The following is a 22940-nucleotide window of genomic DNA, read 5'->3' as shown; positions in this document are numbered from 1 at the left end:
AGCAAAGAAAATTAGAGAAAAATGTCTTATAGCAGTTTTCAGAAGCATTTGTGTATACGTATCAAAAACTGCTAGCAGGTAACGCCTAAACATGCAGGGAACATTACACTGGTCTTTCTATAACCAGTCAATGAACAAATGTCTGATAACAAGAGATCTTCGGAAAACAACCACGTACTGAATCTGCGATATCGTCATCCAAGCAATGAATGCTAGGATTCTCCTCTCGATAAATGCAAAAGTTAAATTCAGATCTATTCCTTGGGGGTTTCAATGGCCTACTCCATTCGCCCTCTCCAAGTACTTGCCGACAAATCCCAAAGATTCTACAATAACAGTTCTGTATTTACAGACACAAGGAGAAATTAATTTCTACAGAAATTGCTCTTTTGACTAACATAGGTAAAAAATTTCTAGAAAACAATTTCCTTCCAAAACTCTGAACTCCAACTCAATGCCAAAAAAACTACATACTTGAATACGAAAGCCTGGCAAAGGCGAAATAATGACACTGGTTGGCTGAGCGGCTCTTTGGCGTTCCCTTCTGTTATCTTTGCAGTCTTAGTCAGATTTAAGTCACTTGCTTTTGGGTGCTTGAATTGATGTTACCAATTGCCCAATAGAAGTTTACAACATTTATGCGGTAAACTATTAGCTTGAGGCCAACAAAGTGATAATCTTCCGGGGCTGATTTTGGAAAAACGTATGCTGACAGTTGGTCAAATTAAAAGGCCGTTAATGGTCTCGAGTCGAAGTGAAGAGCAGAAGGGGGGTTCAAACGCCATTCAATTGACTGTTCTCGTGCTCTGGCTAAAAGACAGTTGAAACCGATATATTCAAAGAGCGTGATATCATCAGACCATGTGAACGTTAGGTTAACCTAATGGCTTTGCCGAACTAAACCTCGCCGACCTAACATTCGCCGAACTAAAGAACCTCGAAACCGTTGAGAGCAAAGGAATTTAAAGAGAAAAATGTCTTCCAGAAGCCTTCAGAAGCATTTGCGCATACGTGTCAAAAACTGCTAGCATATAACGCTAAAAAAATTGCCCGGAACACTACAAAGTTCTTTATAACCTGTTAATGAACAATTGCCAAATAAAAGATCTTCGCAAAATATCGACTTACTCAATCTGAGATATTGCCATCCAAGCAAAGGATGCTAGGAATGGCCCACTCAATCCGCCCACTCCAAGTACTTGCCGACATATTCCGGAGATCCTACAAAAACAGTTCTGTATTTACATATACAAGGAGAAATTAATTTCTTATTCAAATACTTTTCATTTGATCAACATAAAAACTTTTTAGAAGAACAATTTCCAAAACTCTGGACTGCTCTTTGGCGTTCCCTTCTGCTATCGTTGTAGTCTTAGACAGGTCTAAGTCACTTGCTTTTTGGGTGCTTGATTTTATGTTACCAATCGCCCAATAGAAGTTAACAACATTTATGCTGTAAACTATTAGCTTGAGGTCTACAAATTGGTAATCTTCGAGGGCTGATTTTGGAAAAACGTATGCTGACAGTTGGTCAAATTAAAAGGCCGTTAATGGTCTCGAGTCGAAATGAAGAGCAGAAGGAGGGTTCAGACGCCATTCAATTGACTGTTCTGGAAAAGTCTAAAGAACACAAGTCTGTCCCGCCTGGGTGATTGTTTCCGTTTTCTGGCTCCAAGACAGTTGCAAACGTTGTCACTGAGGAAGAGTCCAGGAAGTCCATATCTGGCAATAAATCTTCTGATGACTGTCATGCATGCTGTAGTTGTTAGGCCTTCTGTAACTTCCAGGTGCACAACTTGTGTTACTAGACAATTGAAGACACATATGGGCCTTTTCTTCTTTATTGCGTGGAAAAATGGTGCGAGGCGTTCAGTAAGCAGTTCTTTGTGCTCTAAAGAAACTCCATAATGACAAGTGCGAGATACTGAATATAGTCAGGAGAGCTCTTTGCCTCTTTCTGTTATCTTGTTTCTTTCGATATCTAGTCAGAGTTAACTTCATAACACGCGCCTTTTGGTTATTTAATTTTATGTTAAAAAAAACAATTCGAGAGCTTTGGAATTAATCAAGGTTTAAAACCAAAACGTGTTTTTCCTAAAAAGCTTGACCTCAAAGAAATATCGGTGTACATAAAAAGAATGACATAATTATAATTTGTGTTAATGAGTTATAAGAAGCCTCAAATTGTTCGCATAATTGACAAACAGTAAGCAACTTGCTCTAATTTTGGAACAACAGTAAAACGTTTCTGTAATAACCAATGGAAAATGTGGTTAACGAAAAAATTGAGAAACAGACCGTACTCATCAGGTTGGGATATCAGAAAAATTTCAACAATTTAAATTTGCCCAAAAAAGGCAGAAAAAATAGTTTATTTTAACTACGCTTTGTTAGGTTCACTGTTATGTTTAAAAAACTTAGATAAACGACGTATAACAACAAAACGATTAACATAACAGAAAGACTACATTTATTCTATTATAAACACGTACGGATAACTTCCAAAAACTTATCAGAAGCAATTTTTTCGACGTGACCAAAACTTTTGGAAAATGATTTTAGTCCAATGATTTTGGAAAAACGTATGCTGACAGTTGGTCAAGTTAAAAGGCCGTTAATGGTCTCGAGTCGAAGTGAAGAGCAGAAGGAGGGTTCAGACGCCATTCAATTGACTGTTCTGGAAAAGTCTAAAGAACACAAGTCTGTCCCGCCTGGGTGATTGTTTCCGTTTTCTGGCTCCAAGACAGTTGCAAACGTTGTCACTGAGGAAGAGTCCAGGAAGTCCATATCTGGCAATAAATCTTCTGATGACTGTCATGCATGCTGTAGTTGTTAGGCCTTCTGTAACTTCCAGGTGCACAACTTGTGTTACTAGACAATTGAAGACACATATGGGCCTTTTCTTCTTTATTGCGTGGAAAAATGTTGCGAGGCGTTCAGTAAGCAGTTCTTTGTGCTCTGAAGAAACTCCATAATGACAAGTGCGAGATACTGAATATAGTCAGGAGAGCTCTTTGCCTCTTTCTGTTATCTTGTTTCTTTCGATATCTAGTCAGAGTTAACTTCATAACACGCGCCTTTTGGTTATTTAATTTTATGTTAAAAAAAATAATTCGAGAGCTTTGGAATTAATCAAGGTTTAAAACCAAAACGTGTTTTTCCTAAAAAGCTAGACCTCAAAGAAATATCGGTGTACATAAAAAGAAAGTGACATAATTATAATTTGTGTTAATGAGTTATAAGAAGCCTCAAATTGTTCGCATAATTGACAAACAGTAAGCAACTTGCTCTAATTTTGGAACAACAGTAAAACGTTTCTGTAATAACCAATGGAAAATGTGGTTAACGAAAAAAATTGAGAAACAAACCGTACTCATCAGGTTGGGATATCAGAAAAATTTCAACAATTTAAATTTGCCCAAAAAAGGCAGAAAAAATAGTTTATTTTAACTACGCTTTGTTAGGTTCACTGTTATGTTTAAAAAACTTAGATAAACGACGTATAACAACAAAACGATTAACATAAGAGAAAGACTACATTTATTCTATTATAAACACGTACGGATAACTTCCAAAAACTTATCAGAAGCAATTTTTTCGACGTGACCAAAACTTTTGGAAAATGATTTTAGTCCAATGATTTTGGAAAAACGTATGCTGACAGTTGGTCAAGTTAAAAGGCCGTTAATGGTCTCGAGTCGAAGTGAAGAGCAGAAGGAGAGATCAGACGCCATTCAATTGACTGTTCTGGAAAAGTCTAAAGAACACAAGTCTGTCCCGCCTGGGTGATTGTTTCCGTTTTCTGGCTCCAAGAGAGTTGCAGCCGCTGTCACTGAGGAAGAGACCAGGATGTCCACATCTGGCAATAAATCTTCTGTTGCCTGTCATGCAAGCTGCGGTTGTTAGGCCTTCTGTACTTCAAGGGTCACAACTGGTGTTACTGATCAATTGAAGACAAATATGGGCCATTTCTTCTTTATTGCGTTGAAAAATGGTGCGAGGCGTTCAGTAGGCAGTTCTTTGTGATCTGATGGAGCTACATAAAGACAGTGGCGAGATACTGAATATAGACATGAGAGCTCTATTCGCCACTTTCCCTTATCTTGTTTCTTTCGATGTTTAGTCAGAATTCAAATTTCTTTATAAGTTGACGCGCCCAAGCTCCTTTTGGTTGTTTGATTTTATGTTACAAATTAATTCGAGATTTTAAGTTTTCCAAAAAGCTTATCAGAAGCAATTTCGTCTACGTGACCAAAAAACATCATATAACGCCAAAAACTGCAAAGAACAACACAGTGGGTTTATATAACGTGTCACTGCACACTTGGCACATGAAAAGATGTACATAATTAATCGAAGTACTCAATCGAGATATCGCCATACAAGCAATTGATACACGAATTTTCCCATTGATAGATAAAGAACTCGGAAAATATAAAAAACAAGGATAACAACTTTAATCTTTTTCTTCTACTCTTACAAGACTCTAGAATTAGATGCCCTTAATCGAAGAAAACAATTCGAAACTATGGACTCCAACTCAATGCCAACATCAACATACTTGGCCTCCCAAAAAACTTTCCATTAGATTCAGTTTCATGTCATGGAACCTTTCTCGAAATATTCGTGGCAACATGTCTCAATTTGATTGCATATTTGACAAACATTCAACAACTGGCACGTTTTCGAAAAAAAATTGATGTATAAATTAATAAAATTTGCAGAGAAATGGGAAAACACCAAACTACAACTCTTAGTTGTAACTCAGGGTTGTAGCTATTCTTGGTTATGTTAACTTTAATCAAGATAAACGATTTTAGATTAACGACGTACAACGTATCTTGCGACTCTACCAACAAACAAAGAAACGCACAAAACAGAATTGCATGCACTTACTGTTATAAAAACGGATAGTTTCTAAACGCTTAACAGAAACCATTGCTTCAAGTTGACCAAAACTTTTCGCAGTAAACCCCAATAATTGCGAAAGAACATTACAATGGTGTTTATATAACATGTCATCGAACATTTGCCAAAATCGAGAGACGATCAGGAAATGATCGAAGAACTCAATCTGAAATATCATCCAATTATTGGACGCTACAAAATTCCTTCCACTAATTGCAAAAACTCAATTCAGAGCTCTTCTTGAAACGCGAATTGAAACGTTCTAAAACAGTAACCTTCAAATGCTTTCTTCATCAAAATAAATTGCGAATTTGGCCTGAACTTTGAGCAAACCTTTGAAACTGAACATCTAAAAACATTAAATTCATCAACCTAAATCCATGAAAATGTCAATTGATATAACAGAAAACCGGTCTCATTCGCATTACTTCTCTGTACCACTCCCTCTTAAAGATTGACAATCCATGAAAAAAAAATATTTTCGTACAAACCATATTTGGATATAAATCAAAAACTTGAAAGCAAAGAACGTTTTATCCAAAAAGTTATATCAAGTTATCAAAAGACTTATTAGAAGTAAAACGGCAACCAGGAGGTTCCTCGTCATGGGCTGATGAAGCATCCGACGCCACCCCTGAACAGGTTAAAATTTCAAAAGCAAAGGCCTCTTTTGCTGAAACGGTAAGAGAGTTCGAAGCGACTGAACACAAGAAAGATCAAGTCAATATTGTTTTGGGTAGTAGCATTGCTGCTAAATTAGAAAGCGATGCAGCTATTCCTAGTGACTGTGGTATTCACGCATATAGAGAATCAACAACAAAGGAAAAAAATTCGGGAGAAATATAACGAAAAAAAAACATTGATTCTACAAGATGGCATAAACAATATTCTCAAAAACGACAGGAGTGCTGACGAGATCTTCCAAGAGTTTCAACAATTAATTGATAAGTATATGGATGAATTTGAACCTGATAATTTTGTTCTTTGCGAAGTGCCACCACTCAAAAACAAACTCGAAAATGTTTTCAAAAACAAGCTAATTGACGAATTTATTGGTTTATTGTCGAGCAAGTACCTCGATCATGCTTCAGGTAGGTTTGTTACTTTTCGATTGAACGCACTCATTCGCAATGTATCACGGGCGAATAATAGCGTTTCACACTACAATCAGATATATGATAATTTTCATCTGAATTATCGTAAAGGCATACCTTACTTGAAATATTTTGCTGCAACAACTTCTGAAAACATCCAATGGAGCAGTTAACACTATGTCGTCTAATTGTCATTCACAATCGTATAAAATGCCTGTTAGAAGCAACTCCCACTATTTGGTAATTACTATCAACCTCGGTCCATTAATTTTTATACGTCGAAGTGAGGGTTCAGACGCCATTCAATTGACTGTTCTGGAAAAGTCTAATGAACACAAGTCTGTCCCGCCTGGGTCATTGTTTCCGTTTGATGGCTCCCAGCCAGTTGCAACCGTTGTCACTGAGGAAGAGTCCAGGATGTCCACATCTCGCAATAAATCTTCTGTTGACTGTCATGCAAGCTGCGGTTGTTAGGTCTTCTGTACTTCCAGGTTCACAACTGGTGTTACTGGACAACTGAAGACACATATGGCCCATTTCTTCTGTATTGCGTTGAAATATGGTGCGAGGCTTTCAATAGGCAGTTCTTCGTGATCTAAGGGAGCTCCATAATGACAAGGGCGAGATAATGAATATAGACAGGAGAGCTTCTCTTTGCCTCTTTCCCATATTTAGTCAGAATCCAATTTAATTTATAAGTTAACCCGCCCATGCGCCTTTTGGTATTATGTTAAAAAACAATTCGAGATTTGTGGAATTAATCAAGGTTTAAAACATTTAAACGTTTTTTTTTTGCAAAAAGCTTGACCTCAAAGAAATATCGGAATATCGGTGTACATAACAAAGCAATTGACATAATTATAATTTGTGTTATTGAGTTATAACACGTTTCATTTTGTTTGCATAATAGACAAACAGTAACTAACTTGCTCTATTTTTGGAACAAGAGTAAAACGTTTCTGTAATAACCAATGAAAAATGTTTACGAATAAAATTGAAAAACAAACCGTACTCATTAGGTTGGAGTATCAGAAAAATTTCAAAAATCTAAAATTGCCCAAAAAGGCAGAACAGTAATAGTTCGTTTTAATTACGCTTTGTTAACGGTAACTTCACTATTATGTTAAAAAAATATATATAAACGACGTATACTGACAAAATGATTAACATAACAGAAAGACTACATTTACTCTATTATAAACACGTACAGATAGCTTCCAAAAGCTTATCAGAAGCAATTTTGTCTCCATGACCAGAACTCCTATCAGAAAAATCAAAAAAGCAAAAAACAACACAATGGTGTTTGTATAACGTGTCACTGCACACTTGGCACATAAGAATAGATGTTCATAATTAATCGAAGTACTCAACCGAGATATCGGCATCCAAGCGATGGATGCCAGGATTTTCCTGCCGATGAATGCAGAACTTATATTGAGATCTATTCTTTGAGGGTTTCAATGGCCCACTGCATCCGCCCACTCTAAGTACTTCCCGACATATCCCGGAGATTCTACAATAACAGTTCTGTATATAGATATACAAGGAGAAATTAATTTCTTTCTTTAAATATTTTTCCTTTGATTAATATAGTTAAAAAAACTTATTAGAAGAACAATTTCCAAAAATTCTGGACTCCAACTCAATGTCAAAAACTACATACTTGAATACCAAAGCCTGGTAAAGGCGAAATAATGACTGGTCGATTGAGCTGCTCTTTGGCGTTCCCTTCTGTTATCGTTGTAGTCTTAGACAGATTTAAGTCACTTGCTTTTTGGGTGCTTAATTTTAAGTTACCAATAGCCCAAAAGCAGTTTACAACATTTAAGCGGTAAACTATTAGCTTGAGGCCAACAGATTGGTATTCTTCGAGGGCTGATTTTGGAAAATCGTATGCTGACAGTTGGTCAAGTTAAAAAGCCGTTAATGGTCTCGAGTCGAAGTGAAGAGCAGAAAGAGAGATCAGACGCCATTCAATTGACTGTTCTGGAAAAGTCTAAAGAACACAAGTCTGTCCTGCCTGGGTGATTGTTTCCGTTTTCTGGCTCCAAGACAGTTGCGAACGTTGTCACTGAGGAAGAGTCCAGGAAGTCCATATCTGGCAATAAATCTTCTGATGACTGTCATGCATGCTGTAGTTGTTAGGCCTTCTGTAACTTCCAGGTGCACAACTTGTGTTACTAGACAATTGAAGACACATATGGGCCTTTTCTTCTTTATTGCGTGGAAAAATGGTGCGAGGCGTTCAGTAAGCAGTTCTTTGTGCTCTGAAGAAACTCCATAATGACAAGTTCGAGATACTGAATATAGTCAGGAGAGCTCTTTGCCTCTTTCTGTTATCTTGTTTCTTTCGATATCTAGTCAGAGTTAACTTCATAACACGCGCCTTCTGGTTATTTAATTTTATGTTACAAAATAATTCTTTGGAATTAATCAAGGTTTAAAACCAAAACGTGTTTTTCCTAAAAAGCTTGACCTCAAAGAAATATCGGTGTACATAACAAAGAAAGTGACATAATTATAATTTGTGTTAATGAGTTATAAGAAGCCACAAATTGTTCGCATAATTGACAAACAGTAAGCAACTTGCTCTAATTTTGGAACAACAGTAAAACGTTTCTGTAATAATCAATGGAAAATGTGGTTAACGAAAAAAAATGAGAAACAAACCGTACTCATCAGGTTGGGATATCAGAAAAATTTCAACAATTTAAATTTTCCCAAAAAAGGCAGAAAAAATAGTTTATTTTAACTACGCTTTGTTAGGTTCACTGTTATGTTTAAAAAACTTAGATAAACGACGTATAACAACAAAACGATTAACATAACAGAAAGACTACATTTATTCTATTATAAACACGTACGGATAACTTCCAAAAACTTATCAGAAGCAATTTTTTCGAAGTGACCAAAACTCCTATCAGATAACGACAAAAATTGCAAAGAACAACACAATGTTGTTTATATAACGTGTCACTGCACACTTGGCACATGAAAAGATGTTCATAATTAATCGAAGTACTCAATCGAGATATCGCCATACAAGCAATTGATACAAGAATTTTCCCGTCGATAGATAAAGAACTCGGTAAACAAAAAAAAACAAGGAGAACCACTTTTATTTTTTCTATCTCTTACAAAATTGTAGAATTAGAAGCCCTTAATCGAAGAAAACAATTCGAAACTATGGGCTCCAACTCAATGCCAACATCAACATACTTGGCCTCCCAAAAAATTTTCCATTAGATTCAGTTTCATGTTATAGAACCTTTCTCGAAATATTCGTGGCAACATGTCTCAATTTGATTGCATATTTGACAAACATTCAACAACTGGCACGTTTTCGAAAAAAAATTATGTATGAATTATTAAAATTTGCACAGAAATGGGAAAACACCAAACTACAACTCTTAGTTGTAACTCAGGGTTGTAGCTACTCTTGATTATGTTAACTATTATTATAAAAAATGATTTTAGATTAACGACGTAAAACGCATCTTGCGACTCTACATCTAAAAACATAAATTGATCAACATAAATCAATAAAAATGTCAATTGATATATCAGAACACCCCTCTCATTCGCATTCCTTCTCTGCGCCACTCTCTCTTAAAGATTGGCAATCCATGAAAAAAGTTTTGTACAAACTATATTTAGATTTATATCAAAAAAGAACGCTTTGTCGAAAAAGTTATATCACGTTATCAAAAAGAACTATTAGATGTAAAACGACAACCAGGGGTTCCTCATCATGGGCTGATGAAGCATCCGACGCCACCGTGCTGAAACGGTAAGAGTTCGAAGCGATTACGGTAAGAGTTCGTGCTGAAACGGTAAGAGTTCGAAGCGATTGAACACAAGAAAGATCAAATTAATATTGTTGTGGGTAGTAGCATTGTTGCTAAATTAGAAAGCGATGCAACTATTCCTAGTGATTGTGGTATTCACGCATATAGAGAAACAACAACATAGGAAAAAATAATATTTCTGGAAAAATATAAGGTATAGGGAAAAAAAATTGGAATCAATATTCTCAAAAACGACCAGAGTGCTGACGAGATCTTCCAAGAGATTGAACAATTAATTGATAAGTGTAGGGATAAATTTGAACCTGATAATTTTGTTCTTTGCGAAGTGCCACCACTCAAATACAAACTCGAAAATGGTTCACAAAAACAAGCTAATTGAACAGTTTAATGGTTTATTGTCGAGCAAGTACAGCGATCATGCTTCTGGTAAAGTTTTTTATTATTCGGTTGAACGTATTCATTTGCAATGTATCACGGGTGACTAAGAGCGTTGCGCACTACAATCAGATATATCATAATAATGTTCATCTGAATTATCGTAAAGGCATACCTTACTTAAAATATTTTTCTACAACAACTTCTGAAAACATCCAATGGAGCAGTTAACACTATGTCATCTAATTGTCATTCACAATCGTATAAAATGCCTGTTAGAAACAACTCCTTTTATTCAACAAATTTGTACAGTGGTAATTACTATCAAACTCGGTCCATTATTTTTTATAGCCCCTATTAACTTCCGGTTTCTGTTTGATCTCATTGTTTTCTCATATTTGTTTAATGTGTTTGTACTCAACTCTTAATTTGAAGTCACACCTCGTATTTTTGATGATCTGCTCATATGTGGCTTATCCTATTCCCACGGCAACATTGATCAGATCAGCAGAAAACATTATTAATAAAAATAGGAAACAAAAACAATTCCCGATAGAAACTGTATATCTAACGCTTTTCCTAGTATACAGTTTTCTAATACAAGCAGTAGTTGCTCTACATTAACTCGCAACAATTGGAGCCATCAAAGTCACTCCTCGACCGCTCTCTGCTTATAAAGACGTGTTTGAGATCTCAAAAAAACAACCTGACAACTTTAAAATATTCCACTTAAATGCTCGTAGTACAAATAGAAAAAAATAGTACAACTTAAGGCTGTAATGACAGATATTGGGACTAATAGTATACAAGGAAAAACAGAAAGTTGGCTGAGTGACAAGGATTCTGATCTTTCAGATACTCCTTGTAAAAACTCATTCCATTGTTTCAGAAAAGACCGAGAAACAGGCAAAGGGGGAGGAGTACTGCTTTTAATTCCAAAAGCGTTCCAAGGTAAAGTCAGAAAATATTTACACATGCCAACTCAGAGTTTTGAGAGTCTGTGGGTAGAATTAAAAATATAGCTGAATCAGAAAGCATTGGTTAACATTGCGTATTGTCCCCAAAAAAGAATGCTTGATGAATATCGAGACTATTTGGCTCAAAGCAACTACTGAAAACAAGCCAATTATTCTAATGGGTGACTATAATTTGAATTATTTTTTGCAAAAATGAAAAACAAATTGGACACTATTTTAAGACCTGACCATCCGATAAATGTTGAGGACCCCACAAGAATCACGTCCCACAATAAATGGCTCATAGATTTTCTGATAACCGACAAATATCTGAAGACATTATTAGTTGCCACTTTCGAGTCATTGATCAGTAGTGATCAATTCGCTCAACTAATTACTTCTATAACTGTAATTGGTACAAAAAATAGCGCGGATCAAACATATTTCACAAAAGGAACTATAATAAAAACTGAATTTCAGAAAACAATAGGATGCTCAAACTGGCGCGAATTTTACACAAACCAAGATGCAAAGAAAAAACTTTTTGAGTTTGAAAAATTCTTCTCCAAAGCTATACAAATGCATGCTCCCATACAAAAGATTTATGTGCGCATTGAGAAAGCCCTTTAATCTTTAGCTAAAAACTTTGTCGCCACGACAACGAGAGAAAAAATCAAACTTGACAAACTCTTAACTGAATGTGAATTCATTAAGTTTGGGAAAAAAAACACCGTAAGTTCATAATTTTATAATGATTTCTGCTCCTTTCAAGAACAACTCTAAATTATAATAAAATGAAGTTAAAAATTGCAGTAAAACAGCCGCATCTATTCAAAAAACTTGAAAAACTTGTTCGGTGAAAATATAAGAGCAAAAAAATTGCAAATCTCTTGAATTATAAATTTAGCAAACTAGGCGACGTTTTTCAACATCCTCTTCCATTAAAGCAAAGTTTCCATCAAGTTGTAAAAATTAATGACTTTTCATTTCGTTTCATAACAAAATATGAATCCTTACAAGTCCTCAAAATGCTAAACCCATCTAAACCTTTAGGACCGACAACATTGACAGCATGGGCTTTCAGTGATGGTTCGGCAGTTTTAGCAAGATCAATCACAGAACTATTCAATGCTTACCATAAGGAGGAAAAGTTTCCCTCAGAATTAAAGTTAGCCAATCTGATTCCCTTGTACAAAAAGGCGAGATATGTAATCCAACCAACTACAAACCAATTTCCATTACACCTGCTCTCTCAAAGAATTTTGTGAAACTTTACAAAGCGCAGATGGAAGATTATTAGCATGCGAAAAGTTTATTAACCAACAGGCAATTTGGCTTCAGGAGAAAATTCTACAATAGACGCATTAGTTTACTGAAAACTAATTTACTACATGTGCCTTTCTTGATTTCTCAAGAGCCTTCGATTCAATTAATCATACTATACTATAAAAAATTGAAACGTTTTGGATTCAGTGACTCATCAGTAAAATTTTATCAAGTTTCCTAAGCGGTAGGGTGCAAAGGGTAGTTGTGAATGATGAAACCATGGGGTCCTTCAAGGTACAATCCTAGGACCTATTTTATTCAATCGTTATGTGAACGATTTAAAACCAAAACGTGTAAAATGACCCAGTAGGCTGACGATACTGTTCTGTTGACATCAAATTGCCACCATGATGCTTGTAGAAAGTCACTTGAGCACTCGATAGAAGATATACTTGACTACTTTACTTCACTGGCATTTAAATTAAATGCAGATAAAACTGAATTCATTGTATTTGCCAAAAACGAATCAACCAAAATCACTAAAAATTCGAGAACAGAAAATTGATAAGACAGCTCAAGTGAAAAATCTGGGTGTAATCACAGATAAAAAACTCAACTATCAAACAGAGGTAAAGAATCTGCTCTCGAAAATGGTCCAAAGTATTAAATGCTTATATAACCTGACTGCTTACCAAAAAATCCACTTCCTGTTATGATTAATTCTTTAGTTCTAAGCCATTTATATTATCCAGTCGTACTTTTGAGCACAGTTGATAACAATTTAATCATTACCTTAGAAAAACAGTTAAGCTCGGCAGTAAAAGCGTGTTATCATTGTTCAAAATTCGAGTCATCTACAGATATAAAGCTGCAGCAGAATATACTACCTGTTCACCTCCTGCTTAACAGAATAACCTGCTACCTCTTTCTCTTAATTACTAATCTAAAATCAGCATTCAATAGTCCAAATGGACTCTCGCTACCTACCAAATGGACTGCTATAACGTCAAAAAACTGGAAAATTTTTTCATCAAACAGTTAGTAGGAGCAAACACTACGATAAAAACGTAACCGCAAGATGTATTGAAGTTTTGAAACATAACCAGCAGATTGCCGGAAAATAGCTGCCGTTGATTCCCATAACTCTATTGGGATTGAAAGAATAGAAAATATCAACAAAAATTGATTTTTGTACAAAAACATCTCTAGGTGCGATTTATTTTGATGTTATTTCGTAGTTGAACATACTCCTGTCTCTCAGTGAAAGGCTACAGGGTCTAGTATCAATACCAATAAGAATCATAGATAGTAACTAAAACTTATGCGAACAAAGTTCAAGTACCGGGCATCTAAAAATGGGCTTTATGCGTTTATCCCGTTTCTATTTCTGACTTCGATTATTTATACTGACTCTTCATTTTGAATTGCTTTGCTGAGCAGCTGCTGTTTAAAAGACTTTGAGCAGAATGACAGAAGAGTGAAACTAGCCTAGAGAAGTCAAAAAGATTTCACGCAAAATGTCGAAAAAGCGGCAAAATGAGGTAAAGCGAAACAAAAAAAAGGTTCGACGAAGTAAAAAAAAATAGGAGCATTATAATAGACGGCTGAGAAGATGAGGGTGGCTATTAACAAGTTACCTAAAAATCTTTTGTTCTCCCCCATGTAATTACGCTACATTCAAAAGAAATCTAAGAGATTTTTTCTTAAACAGTTTTTTTGCTAACTATAAAACTTATAATTTTGGTAAGGTATCATGGCGTGACTTCAAACTTTCGTGACTTCTGAAAAGCAATAATTATTAAATAAAGTTTGGATTTGTTCGCATTGGTAATTATTGAAAGCGTGATTTCTCTCTATACTTGATGATTGAAAACTTACTCTATCTTTTTTGAAATATACGATTTTTGTACTATTGTAATAATTAATCATGTAACATTATGCCTGTAAAATACACTGCCTTGAAGTTTACACTAGTCTGTAAATACTCAGGTAATTCAGTTTTTCTTTTTTTATTCATTCCGAGGCTCAATGGCTCTATCTACCCACACTCTTCAGGAACATGCTAACAAATCCTGGTGACTCCACATCAATGCTTCTGTATTTTTATACACAGTTTCTTCTACGCACCGAAGACTCAAGTGCACTGACCCGTGTTTCTAGTCAACGCAGACTGCGAGTTTATTTTGGAACTTGTCTCTCCAGCAGATGAGTAACAGGATGCACTAATTGCCTTGGCGCCCCAGGTCTGACTGGAACCAAGACTGTCTCCACTTTGGGTAAGTTTCTTCGTAACCGAATTCACCAGCCTGTCGAGTGCCATGTTCTCAATCGGTAGAATGACATCTGCATGCTCTGTCAGCTGATGCATGGCCAGCACTGAGTTGTAAGGAGAGGTTATGACGTCATCTTGGTCAATTGAGGGGTACACAGGCACCACAAACCTAAAGAGTAAACTTAATATTCACAAGCAAACGTTACTATTATTACATTTACAGAATTAATTTTGAATTTGTTTCCTTTTCAATTTATTACTAGGCGGCTTAATTTTGTTTAAAACACACATATGACCCATTTACACGATGGCAATATGACACGTTTAAAACGGCATTGACCCATTTACACGAAAGACACAAGGAAATGAGGTAGCCCTAAACAAAAACGCCTTTCATCATTCGAAACTCTGGAGACTTTCTAAGATAAATGGAAGCCCAGAGAACTGAATACCGACAAGAGAACGGTGACGGTCGTGACAAACTTCGTGGAAAATAGCGATTACCCCACTGTCATACATGGCGATTAAAACAATTCTAAAAAAATTGGCAGAAAAAATTGGCTGTTGACACACTTGAATATTAAGGAGAGCGAGTTGCGGCAAAGTAAACAAAACTGCATCCAAAACCACTAACCACAGCATACCATGAAGCTTCAGAAGTTAAAAAAAAACTCTTAGCAGTTCTCATGGCTGAAAAAGGGACAAGCTCAGTCAATGAAAATGTTAGCTAAAAGTTGGAACCATTAAATTGACAGTATCAAGGCACTGAAAAAGGTTATTTTTGAGAATAAGCAATAGGAATACAAGGAAAACAACAAGCACCAACAAGACTTAACAACCAATTTTTGTTTTCTGAACAGAAGTGTCAAAATCACAAAACGATTGATATGAACTCAAATCACTATTTGGATTCACTTATCGCTCACCAGCAACCGATGGAAGTTTTCATCAATCAGACAAAAACTCAAGACAAAAAAAACCATAACCCAAAACACTATCAGAAATACTGAAAACAAAAAGGGTCAGCTGACAAAAAGATTGCTACGGATTGAAAGAATTATTATTTTGATCAACTACATCTTCATTATCAAACGAGGTGACCCATCAATAATAATACTAAGTATTAGAAAAACTCGAAACGGCGTATAAATCATAGAAAGCTACAGCTATGAACTCAAAATGGTTAAAAAACCACTTACAAATCTCAAAAGCTCATTAAAATTCGTTCAACAAATAGCAGCAAAGTAAAAAAAAGCCCCAGCGTTGATTTGGAACCATTAGTTAGCTTCAATTACGCCTTTTAGGTAAACAATGAGATCTTCACGCACGTGAAAAAACAATACCATCTCAAATATTGAAATTTTATTGTAACACCAAACTCCCAACTTTAAAGATAGCTTGACAAAAATCACGCTTCAAACCAAGACGATTTCGCTCCCTTTACTACTTCAGCGTGACTAAGATCGCTAATCTAATTTGACGTCTCACTGACTTTTTTATAAATTCCTCATAGTGCTGCTTTTTCTCCACATTAAATTTTCATATTTTCAAAATGTCGTCTTACATGATCGCATCAATAGAAAACTCAACGAACAACTGCAATATGTATCTAAAAACAAAAACTAACAAACCAACGTTGAGAAAAATGCTCTCAAATGACCTGAAACCTGTTGGCGTTGACAGTAGACAGTTGGGGCTTAGGGATGCTAGCATTAGGGGGCTGAGCGGAGTGGGGCGGGTTCGGAGAGGTCAAGCGATGCTATTTAATTTGACAAACTCTAAGAGGGAAAAATAATTTTTCAGTGTCTCTTTCAGAATCAGTACAGGTAACTTGTTGCTTCCTTAGCACAGTTTGACCACGAGTATCAACTTTCTCTTCTTTAACAAATGTAACGGTTAGCTGGTCTTCAGCCGTTATGTAACTGTAAACTGTCAAATTTGGATTAAAATTCACTTGAAGGAGAGATGGAGTAGATTTTTCCAAACGACGATTTATTCGCAAGCCACTGTAAAAATAAATTGGCCTTCTTAGTAGCAGAGTGTCTGCTTCTTTGCCGTTTGGGACAACTTACCGCATGTAAATCACAAATTGCTATGTCGCGCAATAATTTTAGGCTTTTAACCTTTAGACATGACAACGTCTCGAAATTGATAACGTTTCTTTGGAGTAACTTCTTCAAAGTGTCCGTTTTTCAGTTCCTTTTGCATGAAATTCAGCAAAGGTAAAACAAATTTCGATGCTTTGAAAAATTTGCTGCAAAAAGTAATAGGGGTAATCTCCGCTCTCCCACGCCAAACCATGAAGAAATTGTGAAACCCACTGGTAAGACCTTTGTTCATTTAAGGAAAGTATATTGAATGAAATTGGGGGAGGGGTTAGGAAAGAAACTGTATCGCTGTAATTATGAGCACACACAGAAAGCTCTTTGATCATGAAATCCGATTTTTTATGTCGAAAGCCTTTAATATCAAGAACAACGTCGTAAATTCAACATTCCAATAAACTGAACAAATTTCACTTAAACGTTTTCACATAGAGACAGAACGCTATGCCTGTCACGTTACCAAGATACTGATTTGTGACTGGACAGGGCAAGACGTAAGAATAACCTGGTCCTTTTACGCTGTGTTCAAAGAAAAGACCGAAAGCGTCATGGAGATCAGCGTGCAATCTTAAAATTTTGTCAGATTTGAGATATTTGTCAAGTGTAGAACTGTCAATACCAATGAGGCCACCGTATGGTCTCAACTTCAATGCGATATCCAAATCAATATCGGAATCCAGGTAAAAACAAGTTGCTTAGAAATACAGATACCTTTTACTGTACCCTGAATATTCTTTTTCACTTCCTGATATAGCTCAAGAAAACTTATGAAATCTACCGTTGCTATTGGGCGCTCCCAGAGAAATGACACTTCAAGCCAAATCAGCCATTTTTTGTTGTATAGAGACGAGATAGATACAGAACAAAAATATCGAGAAAGAAATAGCTATTTAATCCAACAAAACCTATTCCCATAATTAGGTTTTCTTCAGTGACCCATTTAAGCTTACTCCCCTATCTTTCCACCCCTATACCGTTATGCCCACTTATGATAATCTCTTATATTCCCATGTTTCCCCATCGTGGAAAAAACCCACGTGAAAGAACCCCCGATAATCCCATGTTTAAGGATATTAGGAAGACATGATTACCGCCTAAATTCCCATGTTTAAGTATCGTATCATTACCCACTCAGCATAAGGCCCTACATTCACACCTTTAGGATCACAGGAATGCCCACTTGGGATCACTGCCTATATTCCCATGTTTTAGTATCGTAAAAAATGCCTACTTAAAATCCCCCTAAATTCCCATGTTTAAGTATCGTAAAAGACGCAATTTATATCACCCCCCCCTATATTCCAATACTTAGGTATCGCAGGGTTACCCTCTCACCATGACCCCTGAAATCACGTATTTAAGATCTTAGGAATGCCCACTCAGGATCACTCTCTCTATTTCCATATTTCGTAACGCATGAATACCTCCCCCGCTCTTATTTACTACTCACCGCAATATAGCTCAACTCAGCTTACACCCTCTCAGCTGTAATAAGGCAAAGGATCATCACGAAAAAGATGCTTAACTAAGCTTAAGCTCGTATAAATCCAGCTAGACCAACCAATTGACCAAACAGAAATAATAATAAACATAGCTGGCAGATTGCCAGAAAATAGCCGCAATAGCTTTGTAGATCTGCAGTCTCAAAAAACAGTGAAAAAGACAGACCAAAAAAACTCGTCGGCCGATATGTTATATTTTGATTGAAAATCTGTATAAGTTTTTGCTGCCTCCATTAGGTGTTCTCAAATAACCTTCATTTAGAGTGACACTTACACCCATTTGCCCTTATCTCTTTGAATTAAAGTAAATAAAAGTCAATTTCAAATTGAGGAAGTCATTTTTGAGAGTGAGGTTAGTAATGTGTGACCTAAAAATTTCATCAAGCTAATGAACAAAAAAATCGCTCCACTAAGAGCGAAAAATGACGTCACGCACGCAATTCAGTTGAAATTGCATGAACGAATGAACAAAAAGCAGATTTGAAGTGGTTGTGACATCATACGGTTGTAACAAAAATCTTGACGAAAAAAAAACATAGCAGGACAAGTCCTGACGTACAATTCAAAGAATTTTCATCGACTAAACAAAAAACTAGGCCAAGAACGAACTGTTATTGAAATGGGAAAACTATTTCTAAAAATCAGATAAAAACAAAAAAAAAGAACAGAAAATCAATGTCAAAATGTCGCTAGCGAGAACAAAAAACAACTAGCGAGAAATATACATTGGATTCTTACTAAGAAGCTAGGCCTAAAATGAACAATGAATGGATTGACAAAACCATTTAGAGAAAGTTCGATCCAAAAATTGAAAAAACAGTAAAAACCAAAGTGAAATTGCCGCATGTGAACAAAAAAACCACTAGCGAGAAAGCGAAATTTTGTTCAAAAGCCCCTAACTAACATTAATCTTATTCTATTGAGTGACCACGATATCTAAAATAGTGCTTAACCTACTGAATATCACAAATCACTTTAAAACAAGAAAATGAAAAAGAATGAAGCATCTGATCAGGAAAGACGATAAAGATGTGACAAAAATTTCACAAACTCACGGCAAAAACTCATGCGATACGTTTAGTTTTATTTCGTTGAAGTCTGCAAATTTAGAGAAAAACCAACACAAAACTTTCAAGTAGAGAATTGTATAAACGAATGAACAAAAAGCAGATATAAAGTGATTGTGACGTCATATGTTTGTAACAAAAATCGCGACGACGAAAAAAAAAATATAGCCGGAAGAATTTCGGAAGCGACTCGAAGCGTCAAAACTTAAAAGCGTGATTGCAGCGGAAGCCACTACTTTTTATATTGAACCATTAACTCATTACCTCTCCAGGTCTGCTCTAAATATTGGTGAAACTTAAGAGACAGTGGTGAAACTCACTGTCACCAAGAGAAACAAAATGAAGCAAAATTTATTATTGGAAACGTTTGGTATCGATAAAAAATCCGAAACAATTAAGATGGTAAAAAAACTGATAGGGTAAAAAAGCTGACAAGGTTATCAATTGCCCCAAATAATTCATGATTCTAATCTGAAAAAGATCGCGAAAGCAAACGGCAGATAATAATCTTCGAAACTAAGTTAAATGTTTTCAAAAACGAAAGCTCAAATTTAAGAAACAGAAAACATTCATAATTACACTTCTAATCACTGCAATTAAGACAAAAACCAACACACGCTTTTTCCTTGTTGTACATATACTAGACAACATAATTTCACTCAAATTAAATTGATCATAGAAAAGACATAAGCAGCAGAAGAACATTCAAAGGCAATCGTTAAAAATCATTAAATCGTTAAAAATATTACCAAGGCCGGAAGAAAGTTGCAGTAAATAGTCATCAGCGGAAATTTTTGCAAAGAACTGCTAGCAAACCATCAGTACTGCTTTATATTGAATGAAATCAATTGCAAACCAAAGAAATGACGAAAATCTCAGAAAAAGCTGAAAACATTCATTTTTAACAACTGAAAAAATCAATTAACCAAAAATAAATGTAGATGCCAAGAAAAAGCTAGAATGATACTAATTTGAATGCGAAGAATATGGGCACAATGTAAGGAAAGCCGTAACAAAAAGACATTCTTGATTTTTGAAAGTTAAAAATCAATTTCAAAAATTCAAGAAAAACGAATGCAATTCCTTGTTCAGCATTCAAGATATAGAAAAGATAACTAGTCATCTGATAAAAAGATCTATCCTCCTGAGGAGAACAAAAAAAATAGCAAAAAGCAGAATTCATAAAAACGAAACACTGAAACATTTTGCATAAAAATGGTCAAAAAATTTTTAAGACTGCATTTATGAAAAAAAATCGACTTTTTTTCAAAAACTTAACCCCAAAAATCAAAGAATTTTTATTGAAACGAAATTAGTGTCCCTCTTTTTGCAGGACTATTTCTAGCAATTACAACCAAAATACAAACAAAAAACTGACGAAAATCGGAAAAAAACTACCAAAATCGGATTAGCATAAGTACAATTTTAAAAAACAAAATTAAATCGAGGTAGAAGAGGCCTTGAGTATATGAATTATCAACGAGAAATGGCCATATTAACTGATTTTTGACAAAAAGATGGTTAAAAGCACCAAAAAAGATGATATTAATAGAAAAAAAGGCCAAAAATTAACTAAAAATTAAGAAACATGTGCCAATTTTCAACTTGAAACGCATTTTCAGGCACTGCAAAACACTGTGGCATCAATTTTCGAGGTTGACATTTCAATATAGTATCGACTAAAAATTATTTCTACAAAAAAAATTACAAGCAAAAAACTGGGCCACTTAGACGAAAAATCGGCTAAAAACGGTTATCTATATGTGCCATTCAGTCAAAACTACTTTTCAAAGTCAAAAAGTCATTCACTAAACGCAGCGCATGATCAAAAAACTTTTCTCGCTTAGCGAAAATCAGTTCATCAAGACAGCTTTCTTCACTTTCGCTTTTAGGTCAAAAAGCCGGGTGAACAAATCTATTTCCTGTATAAAAAAAAAACAGCCGGAAGAATTCAGGCAGCGACTCGAAGCGTTAAAACCTCACTAACAAAACCGTACTTGCAGCGGAAGCCAGTACCTTTCGTATTAAACCATTAACTACTTCTCCCGGTCTGCTCTAAAAATTGGTGAAACTTAAACAACTGTCAACAAGAGAAACAAAATGCAGCAAAATTTTATATTAATGAAAAACGTTTGGTAACGTTAAAAATTCAAAACAATTAATGTGGTCGAAAACCTGATAGTCTGAAAAAGCTAAAAAGATTATCAATAGCCCTCAAATAATTCATGATTCTAATCTGAAAAAGATCGCGAAAGCAAAGGGCAGAAAATAATCTTAGAAACTAAGTTAAATCTTTTCAAAAAAGAAAGCTCAAATTTAAGAATCAGAAAACACCTATAATTACCTTTCTAATCACTGCGATTCAGACAAAAACCAAAACACCCCTGTTACTTGTTGTACATATGACAACATGATTTCATACTAAATCAAAAATAAAATTGATCATAGAAAAGACAAGCAGCAAAAGAATATTCAAAGGCAAAAAATCGTTTAAATTAGTACCAAGGCCACAAGAAAGCTGCAGTAAATAGTCATAAAGAGAAGTTTTGGAAAAAGCTTGCCATCAAACTCTCAGTACTGCCATATGTTGAATGAAATCAATTGCAAACCAAAGAAATGACAAAATCTAAGAAAAAGCTGAAATCATTCATTTTTTACAATTGAAATCAATATACCGAAAATAAAAGTAGGTTCCAGGACAAAACCAGCATGATACTAACTAGAATGTGAAGAATATGGACACAATGTAAAAAACACCGTAACAAAAAGACTTGAAATTTAAAAATGAAATTAAAAAGTCAAGAAAAAGGAATACACTTCATTGTTCAGCATTCGAGACATCGAAAAGACAACGAGTTATCTGAGAAAAATCCATCCTCCTGAAGAGAATAAAAAAAATAAAAAGCAGAATTCAAACATACAAAAAATTGGAACATTTTGCAAAAAAAAGGTCAAAAAAACTTTTAAGACTGCATTTATGAAAATAATCTTAACTGATTTTCACGAACTTAACGGCAAAAAATGAATGAATTTTTATTGAAACAAAACAAAAGTCCCTTATTTTGAACAAAAATACTATTTCTAGTAATTTAAAACAAAATATAAAAAAACCTGACACAAATTTTGAAAAAAATACTATCAAAATCGGATTAGCATATGTACAATTTTATAAAACAAAAATACATCGAGGTAAAAAGAGGCGTTGAGTAAATGAATTCAAAAATGCAGTTGCCATAATAACTAATTTTTATACAAAAAGACGGCTGAAAGATCCAAAAATGAAGATATTAATAGAGAAAAAGCCAAAAATCAACTAAAAATTAAGAAATATGTGCCAATTTTGAACTTCAAACGCATTTTCAGGCTCTGCAAATCAATGTGTTATCAATTTCCGAGGTTTACATTTCAATATAGCATCAAAAAAAATTATATCAACAAAAAACCAAGTTACAAGCAAAAAACTGGGCCACTTAGACGAAAAAACGCCTAAAAACGGTTATCTACATGTGCCATTCAGTCAAAACTACTTTTCAAAGTCAAAAAGTCATTCAATAAACGCAGCGCATGATCAAAAAACTTCTCTCGC

At 35.1% G+C, this 22940-nt stretch overlaps 1 protein-coding gene across 1 annotated transcript in view; it reads right to left on the bottom strand.

The window, feature by feature from the left end:
• Positions 1 to 22940, bottom strand: part of LOC142335253 (tubulin epsilon chain-like) — a 50636-nt gene that overhangs the window by 15439 nt on the left and 12257 nt on the right. Inside the window, exon 4 of the mRNA XM_075383674.1 lies at positions 14557 to 14849. Within this exon, the coding sequence (XP_075239789.1) occupies positions 14557 to 14849 (293 nt within the window). The remainder of the gene's footprint in view (positions 1 to 14556; positions 14850 to 22940) is intronic.

The sequence above is a fragment of the Convolutriloba macropyga genome, chromosome 2 (genome assembly GCF_964194025.1).
Source record: "Convolutriloba macropyga chromosome 2, txConMacr16.3, whole genome shotgun sequence".
Lineage (NCBI taxonomy): Eukaryota > Metazoa > Xenacoelomorpha > Acoela > Convolutidae > Convolutriloba > Convolutriloba macropyga.
Note: the sequence above shows the minus strand (reverse complement) of the source record. Positions and strands in the feature narration are given on the sequence as shown.